An 18,741-nucleotide genomic window follows, 5' to 3' on the forward strand; every position below is an offset into this window, starting at 1 on the left:
ACCATGGACCATGAATCCTTAAACTCGAAGTATTTCGGTTGCTCTTCTTGACGTCATTTCATCCTTCCACATTATTTATACTTAAAAAACTATTTACTGTAATCTGTGAGTAAAACGATATCAGGTCACATATGATAATGTTGATTACTGCGATAACGATACAACTGTGCTGAACACAAACACTTATGCAGATGATGTTGAGGTCTTTGTTCTAAGAGATTAGTTCTTCCAGATAAGAATTCTACTATTCCTCAACAATCAGATTGATAGGAAGATCTGCATCCTCCTGTATTTACACTTACTGTGATGCAGTAGCAGGTTTATCTTCCCTTTCTAAGAGCTTTCTGTTGCTCTTTGAAGAAGCAACATAACCCAGATTTTAGTGAACTAAATGACTCAATCCATTATAAGTGAGTGACTCCACTTTGATTAAAAAAAAACAAAAAACAACTAAACTTTTATGTTTGAAGCTATGTTATATATATACTTTTACAGTAAACCCGACTTACTGTACCTTCCCCTCAGGAGTGAGTCGACGATTCAATCGTGTACTTTAAATATTGCGGCCTACTTCAAATCAAAGACATTTCCACAGACGTTTTCTCTCTGAGCAGGACGGAGGCAGGCCCGCACTCGTCCAGCATCCCTCAGCGCCGCCATGAAAACCCCGGCGGCTGTTTTAAAATAAATATTCATGCATGTGTGTCATGACGCAAAGAGCTACGCTCACATATCAAAGTGACCCAAAGTCATGGATTGTGTCAGAGAGCGTCAGAAGTAATGCTGATGAATTCCTCCCTAAACCCTGAGAAGTAAAAAGGCCCAGAGGACAAGAATCTCTTGTGCTGATGGATTGTGAGAGAGTTCAGAGGTCGGCGGGGAGAAATGTCTGGTCTGGATCTGCGGCTCGCTAAACAGCACAATCATCAGGTGGCAAATGAGGAGAATTCTCCGACTCGGCCGTCCTTTAATCAGCGTTGGGCCTCCGGGAAAAAACAAGCCGGGTAAATAAAAGAGCTGAAACAACCTCGGCTGTGCGCAGGGCGTGTCCTGGAATTAATCAGAAGTCTTCCACTCTCATGCAACAGGATGCGCAACAAAATCAGAAAAACACACAGGAGATGAGGGCTGCCAACTAAAAATAGAGGCAAATGAGCGGCTTACTATCAATACGCTGGTTCTGCTGCGGACCGGGAGGAAGTTCAGTTCACACGGGCTGCGATGACATGAAGGGAGGGAGGGGTGGGGGGGGTATTAGAAATAAAGAAAAAAAAAAAAAAGAGAAAAAGGAGGGTAGGGGTGGTATGAGACGTGCTGGCTGGCATGCAGACCCAATCTCAGATTCCAAACATAGCGCTACATTCCCCCCCTCCCTCTCTCCCTCCCGATGCCCCCGAAGCAGAGCCGCAACAAACGGGAGGGACAACACAGATCATCCAGTTTCAACAAAAAACCATGTCAAAATAAATCCGAGTAAAATACTCCTGCTGCAGTTAAAGCCATTTATAGTGAGCTACCGAAACATCACAGTGACGTTTCCCCACATGCGCTTCACAGGAACCAGTCCGGGGGTCCTGACCGGCCGAGAGCCGCAGAAAAGAACGACTGATGAACCCTGGGGTGCATCACGTGAACCTTCTAGTTGAGCGTGCAAAATGAGGCACGAGTGTGCTTGATCCATGTGCATCATGTAGGACACAGATTTTGGTTCACAATTGTCTGTTTTGTTCTGGTTTTGTCATCGAACAAAAACTCGACATTTAATCCGTTTATTAACTTTTAAGCTGAACAAGAACGTAACAAGCAGTCCTGACACGATTCTGCAAATGCTATCAATTTTGCCTATTAATCGTTAGTAACTTATTACTTTGTTGAAATAGAGCCGTGGTTTCTGACAAGATTATAGAGCATTTTCCTCCCACAAGAGCTCTTTTCCCCACTGAAAACAGACTTTTTAAAAAACTAAATCTGCAGTAGCTACTAAAGTGACATGTCGTAACCATCGACTGCGATAAATTGTTCCCCAGCAGACAAAGTGAAGGTGGAGCTGTGATTGAAGCTCATAACTAAAGACGAAGAACAAATAGAGCGTGAACGTCTGAGTGGAGTGAAGAGCCCGAATGTTCAGGACAATTTAGGAGCGTGTAATGAAGTTTCTGCTGCACATCAATCGACCATAACTCTTTCTCCTTGACGACACCCAAATACTCACTGGCCACTTTTATTCGGTGCACCTGTCTACTTGTTAACACAGACGGTAAAGTAGATCCTCAACATGGCAGCAGCTCCGTGTATTTCTGTGTGGAGACACGGCGAAGATGAGCAGCCGGAGTTGAAAGTAGGAGTGACAGAAAGGTGTTTTACTGGAGTTCTAATGTGGCACGATGTTTGTGTTGCTCATGTTATCGCGTCAATATGGATCAAAATCTGATGTGAATGGTACACAGGGTCCAAAATGGTATTAGTAAAGTAAACCTGACAAGGAAGTCATTTAGTGTACTACTATAGTTAATTGCACAAAAACTCTTTCAAATAATGTGATTTAGGCAAAGTCTTTCTTTGTGCAAAGTCAGCAGCTTCCATGTTGTTTCCATTGACCATTGCCCTGTTTACTACCTTGAAAATATCCACATTGCTAATTACGATTCATTTTCAGACCAGTATGTGAGCTATAAGAGTACAAATGCAGTCCAATACTATTTAAAGTCCCAATAGAGGGAATGTGCCTTGCACGCATGCTGAGCAAATTTACCTGGACGTCTCAATGACATTACGCTGTAACACATGTCAGCTTGCATGTGCCTCAGAGACAACAATTAAAATCATTGCACACCAGAAAATACTGCACACGCCTTAGAGACGGATCATAAAATCAAAAAAAACAAAATAAACATGCACAAGTCCTCCTGCCTGAAGCAAGCGTTTAAAAGTTTAATGGAAGAAGGAACAAATGAACAGTTTAATGTGCCGTCTGGGATGTGTACGTCTGCCTTCTGCCGGGTTAAAGTTCATTATTTGTGACGTAGGACGTGCGGCGGGTAGAAGCCAATCGGCTTTGAGCTCAGACTGAATGATTCAGCGGGCGGGAGGAAAGTCACAAGACAAAACTGTCAGTGTGAAACCCCCCCCAGCTGAGGGTGTCGTCTCAGCTCACACTGGGGTACATGTATGAGCACGCACACGCCACAGGACTGTGATCCCCGTCAGAGCCCAGGTCCAAAACCCTGTTCTTGGTCTCGACGACAACATAATGAGGTATTGAGGTTTTGCATGTCGGCTTGTGGCCTCTTGGTATTTTCTCCACAGCAAAGGAACAAAGTGATGAGGAGATTTCGAAGTATAAAGTGATATTTAATTGCAACCACACTTCTTTTCACAGTATTTGTCTGTTTATCTGTTTACTTTATCACTACGTTACTAACTTCTTAATAGTAACCAGTTACTAGTCATACTGTTTCCCACTAACTGATGGAACTTCAGCCAAACTCAATGGGCTCAGGCGTCACAGAGTTTTTTCACCTTTTTTCACAGTGGCAACTAAGAATTAGTCTCTATAATCAGGTACTAATGTTTATCACAAAGCCGCCGACACGAGGAAGACTTTATCCTTCTTATCTGGTCTGAAACTGATTCCAAAGCAAGTGTCCAGAGTACAGGAGCTAAACCACTGACATAGCTTGTTGCATTCAGAAAGAAAATCACAGCTAAAAAAAACCCCAAAACGGCTCAGTCTTTCCTTTTCAATCTTAATTAGATCGTAAAGTAACAAACAAACACACAATTCCACTGCTAAACAAGTTCAGCTTATCTCATTTACTCAATTCACTATAATGCCCCCCCGCCCCGGGAGAAATGTAAAACAACATATTGACAGTTATACCGTCTTTTCATCAAATGCATGGATTATTAAATAAAAGAGTTTATAGTTTGAAGTCTCTTGAAACTACAAGAAGTTCCAAGAAACTCCCAGTGCACTTCATTTGATAAACACAGACAGATTACAATTAAAGAAATCCACATGGCCGGTCACACAGTCGGGCCTTTTGTTGGATATCTTTGATTTTCGAGGGTGTGGAAAGCTGCACGGCTCTTATTACCTACAAGTTGAGCATGTGTGAGTTTAGCAGGGTGGGATCCCGCAGTGCACATGAATTGTTGAGGCGTGTGTGTGTTCATGTGTGTGTGTGTGTGTCAGTGTTTTATATTTGAAATGTTGTTTGCTCATGAGGGACGTGTTAATGAGAAGGTTACAGGATGTCTGGACACTTTATACCACGTTTGCATGACACAGGAGGTTCCAGGTTGGGAGTGTCAGAAGGCTGTGAAAGGCTGAAGTCCATATCTGTCACAGCTCCACCTTTCACCTTTTCCAAACACCTCTCGCTCATGTGCCACCCAAATATTTCCCCGCTCCTTCCAAACAATAAGTAGGTGCTGGATATAATTCAGGTGTGTGTTTAGACTGGCGGGACACATCTGGGGAAACAGGCCCGACGTTAACCCGACACAGCGCGGTGCCAGGACAGGCCTCCTGTCATTGAAGCTTTCCGGAGGTTTCCTCTTGCCAATACTACACTCAGTCTCTGGCACGACATCAGGAAGAGCTACCGAAATATTTGAAGTTGAGGGATTGAGTTTCCATTGAGGGTTACAGAATTGATTGTCTAAAGTGGGAAATGTTAACCAGGTGTGTGTTTGCTGCTTCATTTCATGACTGAAATATTGGAAATCAATCATGTATAATAGGTGACACAGTGGTGTAGCAGCTGAAGCACTGCAGTTTACCACAATTTACTGCCTTGAAATACATAATTACTGTAAATATTGACTTTTAACACATTTAGTATTTCTATAGATTTTGAAATTAGAAGTGTTTTTTGTACTAACTATCAGTGTTCATGTCAATCTGGCGACGAACCTGCCTGTCCTTTCTTGTATCTGGGCTTGAATTTCCCTAATTATTAATAAACTATCTAGCTAGCTATCTATCTATCTATCTATCTATCTATGTCACGATTACATGTTGTTCTCATCTTTAGGTACTGTATTTTCCAGAGTACAAGTGACACGTAAGTATAAAGTCCTGCTTACGTGACAGAATTTCAAGTGAAGACATCATTTTTGCATTATCTTTTCAGAAAAGTTTCACGTTTACATGGGAACCTGCGTTTGTTCATAAGGAAACGTCGGGAGTCTTGAGACGGCGCTGCTCGTTGCTTTGTAATGAAATCACACACAGGCAAACTTTTTCAGAGTCTGATCTTCACCCAACATGAGCTGGAATAAGTTCCAGCTCCCAGTGTGATTGATGTGTGTGTGTGTGTAGTTCACCCTCTTTCTACTGAATCTTGTTAAATCGGGCCAAACACAGCTTCTTTTTTTTTTCCAAGGCCTAAAGTGAGGTTCCTCATACTATATTTCTGCGCTAAATTATGTAAACATAAAAGTTGAATTCAACGACATTTCAGTGATCTCAAAAAAGAGAAATGAAATGCGGATTTAAAAGAGGAAACGCTAAACGACAGCTAATCTGACGCAAACGCTCCATCCAACATGACAAATCCACACAAACACTGTTTATGCTTGTTTTACTAGCAGGTGTGGAGTGACATAATGTGCCGGTGTCTTTGTAAGCGTCGAAACGGTTATAATTTCCCCATCCAGTGCTCACCGTTCATCACTGGTGTACTCAGCAAACTGCGGGGGAATGTTAGTCCGTCGGATTTGGTTCAGTTGTGGGATCACAGTCATCTCAGTCTGTTCACATAGCTGGAATATTGTAAAGTGTTGATTTAACACATCAGCTGAACTTTCAGCTCCAATGGCAGGTTTGGTTGTCATTTTCAGTCAGAACAAAGCCAGGATTTTTAACCCTTCATAGTTGTTCTGCAGTATTAGTAAAGTAACTTGTCTTAACTCGCGTCGTCTCTGGACTGAAGAAGAATTCTCCCCATGTAAGTGATATAGAAGTGGAGGGATGTACGTAAGTATTATGTATGTGACTGTGAGTACATTGGCCCCGATTTCTTCAAATCCTGTATGAAGTGTGCAAAATTGCATGCTCACTGCAAACAGATTTATTTCTTTGTTTACATGTATTTTTGCGGGTGATCAATTTAGAATGACACTACAAATAAAACAAAAAGGGAGGATTCAAATAAGGCCTGTTTACGCAAACGATCTGCTGGAAACGTTTTCCCTGCTTGTTTGTTTGAGTTCAACCCCCGGAGCAATAACCTGAGCCTCCGCGTCACAAAACCAGAAAGTGATACTATGGAGTTGGAGCAACTGAAGATATTCTGAAAAAGAGATTGCAATAATATAATAATAAAAGCAGCATATCTGCAGCAAGATGAGCTGGTTTGGCCCTCAATTCAATACGCAATAAAAAAAAAACAGATGCAATCATAAACAACAAAATGTTTGAAGACATTGTAAATCACATCTGTGCCATCCTGCGAGGCCAGGACGATCATACATGACGAGCGGCAGCAAGACGAAGGGAGGCGCCCACTCAACATTCCCAGTCCGCCTCTGCACATTGTCACCTCTTTTGTATGGTTTTGTGTTATGTAATCCAACACCGCGGGTCACATGAAGGTGGTGTGAGGGTATGTTCGAGGCTTACAAGTGAAGTGTCGCTCGCTGGTTCATGGTTAACGTGTTGCTGCTGTGAATCTGCCTCGTCTTCATCGTTATCTGTCACCTTCAGCTTGTGCTTCACCGTCTTTATCAGGCTGTAAAGTCGAGTTCAGAGGCCTGGAACCTTGGTGACCAAATAGCACAGCCTGCAAACATTTATATTGTGTTTACACATCAAAATACGGCTTTTTGTTAGACTTATGAAATGAAGGCGATGTCCCTGGCCCAGGAGACAAATGCAGAGGACATATTTGTGCATTAAAAGAAATGTTTGTGAAGACATGTCATCTGTTGATCAACTATATCGCTTCATCCATTCCGGATAACAATCACAACAATCAGGTCATCTTAGGGTTAATACCGACAGGTAGACACTCACACACACAGTCACACCTGCACACACCGAGAGAACATGCAAACTCAACACAGAAAAAAAAAAAGCCCAAACGGGACTTGAACCCACAACCTTCTCACTATAAGTCAACAGTGCTAACCACTCCTCACACACACCTGGAAGCAATCATGGGCTGCATATTTCTGGACGTGAATCCCTGAATGCGTCTATAGAAGAGCTCAAACCAACAAACGGAAATCGTACATAAATAGATTCATTCACTGAGTTCAGGTGACTTTCACACTTTCATTTAACACAAAATCACTTTTGTGTTTTGCGCTTAAAAACCTTTCATGTTCATCGAAAATCATTTAGAAAATCAGACAAAAAAAAAAAGCTGAGAAAGTGTATTTTGTATGCCAGGCCACTAGTTGGTGCTGTGTTTTACAATGTAATTATTCATGAGCCTTTAAACAGTCTTATTCCATCGTGTCGGCTCACTCAGCATCTGATGGATGTAAAAAAAAAAAATCTCCCAGTTTTTATTCCATTCCCAACAGCCGGACCGAAGGAGACCCGATTCACTAAAGTGAGCTGCAGCTGCTCCTCACACTAACTGTAAACCTTACAGTCATCGTTTACCTTCTAAATACATGCTTGTGGACTGTGGGAGGACACCGGACTACACAGAGAAAACCTCACGCATGTGAACGTGTGAACCACTGCACCCACTCCAACACAACTAGTAAAGTGTAATCCGAAGAGGAAGAAGCAGCCGTCCGACATCCATCACCCTCGTCCTGAACGCCGACTAAATCCACTGTCCTGACAGAAACACGTCAGCAAAGTGAGTTCCTGAGGGTCTGATGCATTCCCACCGAGAGGAGGCTGCACCTCCTGCTGCAGCCGATCAGCACCGTCAGTCCGACCACAGCCCGGGGGGAGGGGGGTGGGGTTGTGGGGGTTGGGGGTTGCAACAATGCAATGCACAACTGTTTGTCTGCATGCGACAGGTGGGCGGTGGAGGTGGAGAAGCGGGGCCGTCGGGTGTATTTTCCTCTGTCACCATGACAGAATTAGACAGAAACAAAGAGCGCTTGGATAAATGCAACAAGAGCAGCAACAGAAAAGAGAAGAAGCCCAAAGCAGGTTTGTACTTGTTAAGTCTGAGGTGCAGCTGCTGCTCCACAACGCATGTTTGCCTCCTGATTCGACCGGAGGTCTGCAGTGTTCACTTCACCATTCACTCCATTCACTGGAGCCGCAAAACTAGTTTCATCTTCAGAAAGACAATAACAGCTCATGAGGTGGTATTATTCCAGAAAGGGCGTCATTTTTATTTCATTTTAGCTGAATATTCCAGATTGTTGAGTGTGTTTTGTTTTTAATACAACCTCCAATCGGGGAATATAAAACAGGTCAATCAAAATGAGCCACGACATAAAGCATTAAATGATGAGGTAAATGACAACACTGTAAGCAGTGTTTAGTTATCCATTGACTTGTACACCTACCAGCAATTTAGAGCTACCATTTACACTCATACACATGTTTTTGTCCTGTGAGGGGAACCAGAGTTTAAAAATAGATAAATAAATAAATAAATGTTCTGCACAGAAAGAACCTGGACTAGAACAAGAGTTTTCTCGCGTTGAGGTGAAAATCGCAGCTACTTTACTCTGTATTGTGGTCGATCTAAAAACTATTTTCATCCTTGTTTAGGAAAAGACATACCTTACATTTATTACAGAAAACAAGGGTAAAGTAGGTAGATCTTTATTGGGTTTCGAATGCTGGAAGATCTATTGCACATCTTAAACTGATGTGTGAAATACGATATATTGAGGACAAAAGTTTCAGCTCTGCCGTCTACAAACTGCATGTAGAAGAAGTGAAATAATCAAATCCTGAGAATGTTTTATTTGTTTGAATTAATCTACAAAAAAAAAAAATAAATAAAAAATACTAATCTCGAACGGCATTTCTATTTACATTTTGAGTTTTATCCACACCTGTGTGGGTAAACCTGTGATCACTTTGCCTTAAAAAAAAATATATAAATAAATAAAAGGTGAGTGGACTGTACTTCATCCTGCAGAGTTTCTCCATCAGAGCTGCAGCTGAAGAAGTTGTCAGCTGTGATGCAGGCCGGCTGGCTGTTGGTGGTGGTGGAGTAGTAAATATCTGCCGCGGTTGGCGTGGCGCCTCAGCCACGCCGGCTAAAGACGGCCTCTTACATCACCGCCACGACGACGGGGACACGTGTGACAGCCGATCTCGTCTCTGAGGCCGGACTGGACCAAACAGGATGGGCTGGATTCCCATCAGCTATTCTCACCATTCTTTATCCTTTTTGGGGGATTATATATGCAAACTACATGTAAGAGTTACAGCGCGTACAAACAGTATGAGATCGTGTGCAAATGTTAGTAAAAAAAAAAAAAGAAAAGTCATAAACTTGAATTGACCTATATCTATTAGATAAAAGCAACATGTCCAATACAAACAAGGCCTAAAGTCAAGTTTGTGTTTGGTTTTCATAGTTTAGGTCAAAAGTAAAACTAAAATAGCCACGAGGAAATGTCAATACGCATTAATCTTCACATGCTGTTCGGCAGTAAAATAATAAGTGTCATTATTATACTCTGAAATCAGATGCCTCTTCCTAAAGTAACCAGAAACACTGAAAAATATCAGATTTCATTGTTACGTGGTTGTCCGGTTGCTTTTTGTAAACTGAGGCTGTAAAGTTCTCATGCCTCATTTAAAACTTTATGATGACAGATGTTCCTCATCCAAAATGAGTGCTGTATAACATTTGTTAGAATTAATCATCCATTGATTAATATCAGACGGGCTATTTATAAATTTGTATGAATGTTTGGCTTGAGTGAAAACTGACCTCACTCCATTGTGAAGGGATGAAAAATGAAAACTATGTGAAGTCTTGGAAATACACGCAATTCTCCCGCCAGGAGGCTTTTATATCAAACAATCATTTTGAAGGCCTGTGACCAATGAACTGAACCGTCATCTGTAGAAATACGTGAAGGAAAAGATCAAATCTCATCTCAACCAAATATGTCGAAACTGTCATAAATGGATACGTGCAGACATTCCTTCAGTTTTTAATATTCATCGTTGCCATTTTCGTCTCTTTTAGTGGAGACTAAAATTAGAATTTGACTTATTGTGATTAATGTGAAGTTTACACGTGCCTTGATACGGCGGAGAATCGTGTTTCTACGTCTGTGCAATGAAAATACAAGTTATTCTGAAAAGTGCACTACAGTTGCAGTTAATTGCTTTTCTGCAGGTTCGTCGATTAACATTGAATAACAATAAGAAGGAAAGACTCCGAGTGTTTTCTGCCGCTCACTCCTTTAAATTTAAAAGCACGTCTCCATTAAAGTGAACATTTACCAGAACGTCATCTGCATAAGTGGAGAAGCATTTCTTACATGCAGCAGATAATTTAACCTATAAGAGGAGAAACAGATTTTTCACACTGTACTTGTCTGTATGTGCATGTGTGTTGTTGTATGACATCACACCGCCACATCTCAGCATTTCTGACATTGTCAAGTGTACAGAGAGTCTTTTTAAAACTGCGTCGTCTGAACGTGAAACTTTTATGAAAAAAAGTTCACTGGGGCCTCAGACTTTAACGGTCTTCAAGAAGTCTAAGGTTTCTTTGACCTGCAGGTACATTTCATACTTATTGGACCTACATGAAAGGAATTACAAAAGACTTGTTAGCCGAGAGCAACTTAAATCGTCAATTTATTCATTTGTTGTTTTTTTTTTTTTTAAATTGATGAATTCACCTCCATTACTTCAAGTTTTTGCTTCGTTTCGCACATGATTTTGCTGGAAAGCCACTTGTTGCTTGATTCATTGAAAAGTGGTGCAGCCATGCATGCCGCCTCCCGCCATACCAGATCGTCCATCCATGCATGTGAGCAGGCGTCATGCTCCGTTTTATCATCACGTCTGTCTCCTAAGAGGGCCGGAGGAGGGGAAAACAAAATGTTTTCAGCCAAGACCCGAGTGTTTGTGTGTGCGTTTTACTGTTTAAGTACTTTCTCACCACCAAATTACTCCACCTCTCCATTTCTGTCCATTTATCCGGGGGAAAAGCGAAGGCCAGGTCACTTTCAGCGAGGCTTCAAGAGAAGCAAACCTTTGTGAGGGGCTGAGACTGCAGAAAGGATATCACACAATACAGCCTTCGAAGGATCCCAACACAAAAGGGGGCGACCGCTGCAAATAAAACGTCCGACTTTGGTGGGAGGTGGACCCCTGAGAGGGAGGATTAGGTTGCAGGAGGGGGAAAGCTTGAAAATTGAGTCCCTGGAAGCTTTTGTTTCTGTACGATGGCAGAATTTCGACGAGAGCCGGAGCTCTTGCACCAACGTGAACCAGCTCTTCCCACTTCATCGTAGAGGCAAGTCATGGATTTAGTGCTTGCACACGTACCATATAAGTGAAAGGTATGTATACCCACCTACAGCTCCTGCGTGCTGTGCAAACAACCTATAAATCATATATAAACAACCGTGTGTCCTGCCATCGGAGGCGATCAGTAGCGTGCAAAACACTCAACACCAACAAGAAAACATCCATGTTGGTGAAGTTGCTCCGAAAAAACACCAAGTTAAGTCACTGATCAACAACTGATGTCAATCCGAAGCAACAATCCATCGAATGCCGCACTCAATCAGAGGCAGTTGTGTCTCATCAACCAGGAGGGAGACAGCAGTAAGCCCTGGTATGTTTGCCTCACATGGTCTAACTCTGGGCTCACTCAGGCAGATAAGCACATGTGCTCAGGGCTCCTAAAATACATTCCCCAGAAAAAAGGAGTGACTGGCACTCCGATACATGGTGTAAATGTTTTGCAGAACAATGGCTTACCTACTGTGTCCTGTAAATAGTTTAACGGGGGGGAGGGGGTTCCAGGAAAAGGAGTCCACGTTTCGGTGAGGAGGGACTTCTCATGAATTTGTAATGGGACCTTCGAGTGCCGGTTCTTGATAAAACAGTGTTAATGCATCTGGCTAAAGAGAGCAGCCAGGAGATCAACGTACACAAGACAAGTGTTGTCTTAGTGGGACTCGATTCGAATACGATCCGGGCCACCATAAATACTCACATGCAGCCAGATTCTTTCATTCTAGGCCGAGCGCCTCCACAAGTAACCCCACCTCAAGCTTGCATGGTGACGATCCCAGAGGTCATTTCCTTGTTGAAGGTGGGATTTGTCATGGGTCACAGGTCAAGAAGCCAAGAAGTCACAAAAACAAGGAGCAGTTGGCCTTCTTGCATTGGCCCATCTGAGACATGGAGCTTATCCACAAGGGCTTTTTGAGCCGGAGGCAATTCAGACGGCGATCCCCATACGAGAGGCCCTTAACGTCATAGATCATGACAGTGGGGCCTGATTTGGAAAAACTCATGAAAAAAAAAAAAGCAGTATGCAGTTAATCTATGTGACGGTCGACTTTGGGATGTTTCAGCCTCTAATTAAAAGACTCTGAAACAAAGCAGGTGAATAACAGGCAGCAAATAGAAGCTGGTCAGGCGTGAAGTCAAAGACTTGCAGGTGGAATATCGACAGTTCGTCAGCATGAGCAGGGTTTTACTCTGGCACCATCGTTTTTTTTATCCAATTAATACATTTAAGTAAAGCTTTCAAAGAAAATGTGTATATTGGGTAGTTGCACAATATTTTATGAATCACAATTAATTGCATTAATTTCACCGTGTTCCCAATGACAGCACATTACTTAGGCCCCGTTTACACACAAGCGAGAATGCAAAGTTTTTGCATTTCTGAGTTCAGCAAAAGCTTTGTGTTTACACTGCAACTTTATGAAAACAATGTAGGCAGCATGTTGGTTGTTTCTTTATTCAATGAAACCAAACACACACGGCTGACAACAATACGCTATAAACATAAACAATGGCAGTACACGGACATTCATATGAACGGATGACGAGGTTGGATTGATATTACTGGAAACTGAACTATAGAATTTGGACACTCTACTCGTGCATGTGAAGAAGAAGTATTTACTACGGCCGTGGTGCGCAGTATCAGCATTTCAGAAAAGTTGCATTACCCCCCCGTTTCCATGGAGACGAGTCAAAGTGTTTTAGAGAAGTTGTTTTCACGTGAACACGTTGTCATGTAAACGGGGCTTTAACCGCAAAAAATTCAAAAATCTGGGAATTCCATATAAACACTGAACTTTCTAGCCCAATAAACTACACCCCCACAAAGTTTTAATTTTCAGCTTTAAGTTTAGTTTGAAGGCAAAATATCCCAAACACCTCTCCATAAAAGCTTAAAAAAAAAAAAAAGTCACAATAAGCGGAAAAAGATAAAACGGTAAAGAATGCTTACGTCTCAGCATTAAACTACTGGAGTGAGACAGCTTGTGTTTCCTTGAGGCGTTCTTCTAAAATATTTTGTTTACCTACCAGGGAGTTTTATTGCTCTCCTCCGCCGCACAAATACAAGCCGGGGCATTATCCCAGACGGCCCTATAGCTGTCGAGATGTTTGACGAGCTTTTGATTGATCTGTAGATTCTTTTGAAACCCCCTCGACAAATGATGTGTTCATTGAGCGATGTGGGCACGACGGCGCTGAAAGCATGCTGGGGTTTCTTTCAAGGCCGACGCAGGTGGCTTTCCTGATCTGCGCAGATTCCTGAGATAATGGCACAGAAGATGTTTACGTTAAAACAGCCAGGCTCAAAGAGAAAGGAGCTTTTTATTTAAGGGAGCTGGTTCCGGTTTTTCTGTTTCAAAGTGGATCGTTTGAAGAAAGGCGGGGCCCAGTTTAAAGTTTAAACTATCTGATTAAAACTCGGGAGTTGGCCACCTTCCCTCTAGGGACTGGGACAGAATCACTTCTTATCATATTTAATTATTAATGAATGAGGACATCCAGTCTGTGGTCAGTTCAGCTTTGGGAAAACCTCAGATGACTCAAAACGCTTTTATCATTGAAACTCAACAGTCATTTTCATTGAATTTTTTTGTGTGACTTCAAAGCTGGTTTCATGTATATCTTCCCACTTTATCCGACACATGGTTCTAGTTGGTATATGTCATTAAAATATTCTTCTGAATTGTTCAGATTAGTTTTGTTTTTTTTACATAGTCTCTCTTTTTAATCTTGTCAAAAAGTTTTGAAGAAGTTACTGACGTCTAGGGCTGTGTGAACATATGCCCCCGATACCAATACCCACTGCAGTAAGCAGCGTTTGCAAAACTATGCAATTGCATTTCAATCATTTCAAATGAGTTTTCAACTTTTTTTTACCAATACAATTAGATTATCTCTTATCTAATGTATTGAATCGTATCATATACGTACCCAAGTATCGAGGTTTGTATCATATCATGACTCTCCTGCCGATACCCAGCCCTGATGACATCGGTGGGTATTTTTAGGGATTTCAAACATTTCTTCTTACGAATGCAACAAAAAGGATGTGAAAAATAGGAAAATGTGCTTTTGTTGGAGCCTGAGTCGGCACTTGGTGCAGTCTGAACAGATGACTTATGCTGTCCTTTCGCGTTCTCTTCTGATGCCTTTTAAACAAACCTAACTAATAATAACTAAAGAATAACTAAAATATACTTTATGTTTGGAATAAAATTCTAAGTGTCTTGTAAATACTTGTGCATTTTGTTTTATCCTGCTTGTAATCAACAAGTTCATTTCGACTAGACGCCTGGTTTAGTTGAACATTTTAACTGACTTTAAAAAACAATCGCTGTCTCAACTCAAGTGATAAACGCAGTGATTTTATTCTCGTGTTCCACAAGATCCGAGTGCCGCTTGGTTGCATTAACCAGGTAGTTTAAAATGCCCCAGTGGCAGGTGAGTATCATTTGCAGTCCTGGCGGTTGCAGCAGATGCCGTTAAAAGAGGAAAATGTGTGGGACAGGTGCGTGGCGTGCGTAGATGTGGGTGAGGGTGACGTTGCGTTGGTAGTCACAGTCAGAGATAGCCGTGCTCTTTTTAGCACGCCATAATGCAATAATGCCGCTTTCCCAGCTCCCAAATAAACTGAGCATTACCACGTATTAAAGTCAGACGTGCCCCACAGGCGCTGCATGTGTCCGTCCCCTCGTAAGCGTGGACTATATTTAGTGCTGCGGGGGGGTCTTTACTCAGGCTAAAAACAGAGACAGAAAAGCCCACATCCATTGTCTGACACGGTGCCTACCGGGAGCCGGCGACGCCACACGTGTGGCGAGCAGCGCCGTTGTTGCCGTTTATCAGAAGTCTTCCCCCCAAAAAAACTGCGAAAGCCTCCACCTGCACTCCTCCGATCTGACTCCACATCCCTCTGATCCCTAATCCAGAGAAAGCATTCCTCTCTTTCCTCGCACTGGATAATTGAGCGTGAGGTGCCATTTTTTGGGCCGCTGGCCAAGCTGCTGCAAAGAGACACGGGGTCACGATGGAAGCGTATTCTCCCGGCAAAAAAAAGGGGGCGTGAATCGGATTCCTGGCCGAGCTCCAGCCGCAGCACATTATTCACATGATTACTGCAGGCTGAGGTGATGAAGCTCAGGCTGAAAACATAATCACGTAACGCCTCTTAACGGACAGCTATGAGTCAAACATCTTTGATCCGGGCGGCGGGAAAACACGGCCAGCGGCTCACGGCAGCGGCGCAGCGGCCAACTTTCCCTTCGTTCCCTCTGTGTAACAATCAGGAGCGGTATTTTTTAGTGTCACCACGGGCTGTCATCATTCCCACAACACGGAGCAGCTGGGAAACATCTGTCTCACCTGACCCAGGTCCAGGGTGACGTTCACACCGTTGTAGCCCGGACCCCTGGAGAGAGGAGGGCTCTGCCACCAGCGCTCCGTCCCGTCGATGGCGTTGGTCACCGGGTGGGCTTTGTTTGGGTCGGCGGCGTTGCAGTAGTCACAGAACTGACCCTGAATGGCGTCAAAATGTGAAGTCAATGCCATGTAATGTCAAATAAATTCGTTTTTTTGTTTTTTTAACAGCGACGCTTCAGTGTTCAGAAAACAGCAGCAAACTAGTGGGGAAAAGGGGCAACTGTGGCTCAGCTGGTAGAGTAAGACATCAACCAACTGCTGGGTTGGTAGTTTGATCCCTCATCTTGCCTTGTCCATATTTCAAAATGTACTAGAGCAAGACATGGAACCCTACACATAGCTCCCAGTGGAGGTCGAACACGATGAAACACAACGAGAAAACTCAATCCATCATCTAAAACTGCAGGACTATGGACGAAGGAATTCTGTCACGGAGGAATCCCAGAGACAGACAGCCTCTCACATTTACCCCTGCAGGCAGGTTAGACTAAACTATTCACCTAAAAAATGAGAGGGAACTGGAGAAAACCTACCCACATACTGAAAAGATGGGCCAGATTCAAACCTACAACCTTCTTGGTATGAAGCAAGAGTGCAACCAGTAAAGTATATGCATAGTCAAACTCTCCTACAGTGATGTATCGTCTTCAACAATGCAGATAACTGCAGCCTAATAGCAGGAAGAAGTTACTTTAAATTATTTAGCACTTTTTATAGTTGCAGCATTCTGGTTGCACTTTAACATGATCCATCACACTCACACCAGGGATGCATCTATACTCATCACACAACACTGGGAGCAACTTAAGGTTCAGCGTCTTGCTCAAAAGCACTTTGACATGGATTGATTGGGAATGAAACTGCCAACATTTGGATGAGGAGATGAGCCACTTTACCAACTTACCAAAAGCAAGAAAGCAATTCATGCAAACATATTAAACTAATGCAACTAGTGCTCTCAACTCCATCTTCTGATCCACGGACCATGATCAATAGTCTGCTGGAGGCGATCCCTGCCGAGTGTGTGTGAATGTACTTTACACCTGGACGGGTCAGCAGTCCATCACAGAGACAGACACTGAAACACACACCTCAGGGCAATTTAGAATCACCACTTCGCCTCAGAAAGATGCATGGTATGAACTGTCAAACTGTTAATTACAGTAAGCATCTGCTTCAATGTTCAGAAACATGCCGCCCTGCAGATTGCAAACTAGTGGGAACTGGTTCAAAAAAATAAAGAAATTCAATCAATGCGGCCAGTGAAGCAGATGCAGGGCATTTACAGAATTAAGTTATGTTTTTGACATTAATTGACTGGTCTTTTAAAAAACGACATGGCCACTGTAGAAAAGGCATTTCCTTTCTAAAACGAGTGACTCAACTACAATGGTGTAAAACTATTTCTGGCAGTTGTACAAGTTGGTCAGCGCTGGCTGAATTGACAGGGTTCCCCCGAGGGGCAATAAACGGTACAGAGGGGAGCACAGAACATGGTGACATTTATACAATAAATAAAACCTTTGACACCATCTTATTTGCATTTACAAGTCAAATTTATTGTCAGTGTTCAACTGTTCCCAGACTTCTAATCATCGCGCCGCTTCCACTTTGCGCTGATCCTTTTTTACGCACGAATGGACGCGCAGAGTCCCCAGCTCAGGTTGCTCACCTGAATATTTTGAGTGGGAAGCCCAGTGGAAGTCGGTCCTCCGACCAGCTTGCAGTATAAATCGTGCCTCGGTGCTCCATTCTCATCCTGTCCGCAGGTCGCAGTGGCAGAGATCCGGGAGCCCGCGACCAGGTTGAAGTACGGCGGACTCAAGCTGAAACCTGTTACATCGTTAAAACTCTGCTGTCCATCTGCGTCCCCGAAAAGCGTGATCCAGCAGCTCCAAAGAGCAGCGAGCAGATGAGCCCCCCTCATCCTTCTCGCCATGTTCCTCTGTGGAGACTCTCGTAGATGCTGAGAGCAGCCCGCTGCCTGCAGGTCCGGGTCATCTGAAGACCTCCATGAAAATGACGCGCAGCGCGCAATCGGGAAACTTCCAGTGAGACGAAACAGACCCCGAAACCTCAGATAAATTCAGCGAAAAACCGCTTAAATGTGACGTTTTATAGTGATCCACTGATGAAGATGTGTATTATTTCCTCCGCGTGTCCCCAGAAGACGAACAGCTCCCGCTTTCCGTGTTCCAAACCCAAACCGTGCGTCACAGCGCAGCTATCAGGACGATCTGCTCTGATCTGATCCACGCGGAACAACAGAGGACCAAAGGTCTGCCACAGTGCGCAGTGCTCAGGGCCAATCCGGCTAACCTCCTTCCTTCCTGCGCAACTCTTTTTTCAAAATTCATCTTGGGAGAACATCCTACATTAAACATAAATATAAAAGTGAGTCAAAGTCATAAATTCAGTTAAGTTATCCAACAATATTTGTACTTAAAGTGCAATTTATTAATTTCTTTATTAAAAAAAATCCCTGAATATTACATCCTAAAATGTATTACAATAACAAGAATATTTTTATGACTACATAAATATAAACTTATAATACTTATACTAATTATATACTTATTAGTATATTAAAATTTTCCTAAAATAAAGAACAATGTTAAAAAAGTACATTAAAACAATGAAATATGAATTGTTGTTTTTAAGATTATTTAATTATGATCAAATAAAATGGTTGACAGCTGAGTAAATAATTGTGATAGATAGATAGATAGATAGATAGATAGATAGATAGATAGACAGATGGAAAGATAACAATTGGAATTTTGATGTTAGATCTTAAATGTTTTTAAATGTAATTGATGCACATTATTTTTTATTTTCATATCACATTGATAACAATTCCATATAAGTGTCAACCCATTTTATTTTAA

General features: G+C 42.5%; 1 protein-coding gene across 1 annotated transcript in view; it reads right to left on the reverse strand.

The window, feature by feature from the left end:
* The window catches only part of LOC308124528 (laminin subunit alpha-3-like), an 80,284-nt gene extending 62,178 nt beyond the window's left edge, over nt 1–18,106 (reverse strand). The window contains exons 1-2 of the mRNA XM_080487580.1: nt 17,526–18,106; nt 15,797–15,949 (exon numbers count right to left, since the gene is read on the reverse strand). Of these exons, the coding sequence (XP_080343706.1) occupies nt 15,797–15,949; nt 17,526–17,792 (420 nt within the window). The 5' untranslated portion in view covers nt 17,793–18,106. The remainder of the gene's footprint in view (nt 1–15,796; nt 15,950–17,525) is intronic.
* Between the last annotated feature and the right edge of the window lie 635 nt (nt 18,107–18,741).

This window comes from Lipophrys pholis (genome assembly GCF_963383615.2).
Source record: "Lipophrys pholis genome assembly, chromosome: 1".
NCBI lineage: Eukaryota > Metazoa > Chordata > Actinopteri > Blenniiformes > Blenniidae > Lipophrys > Lipophrys pholis.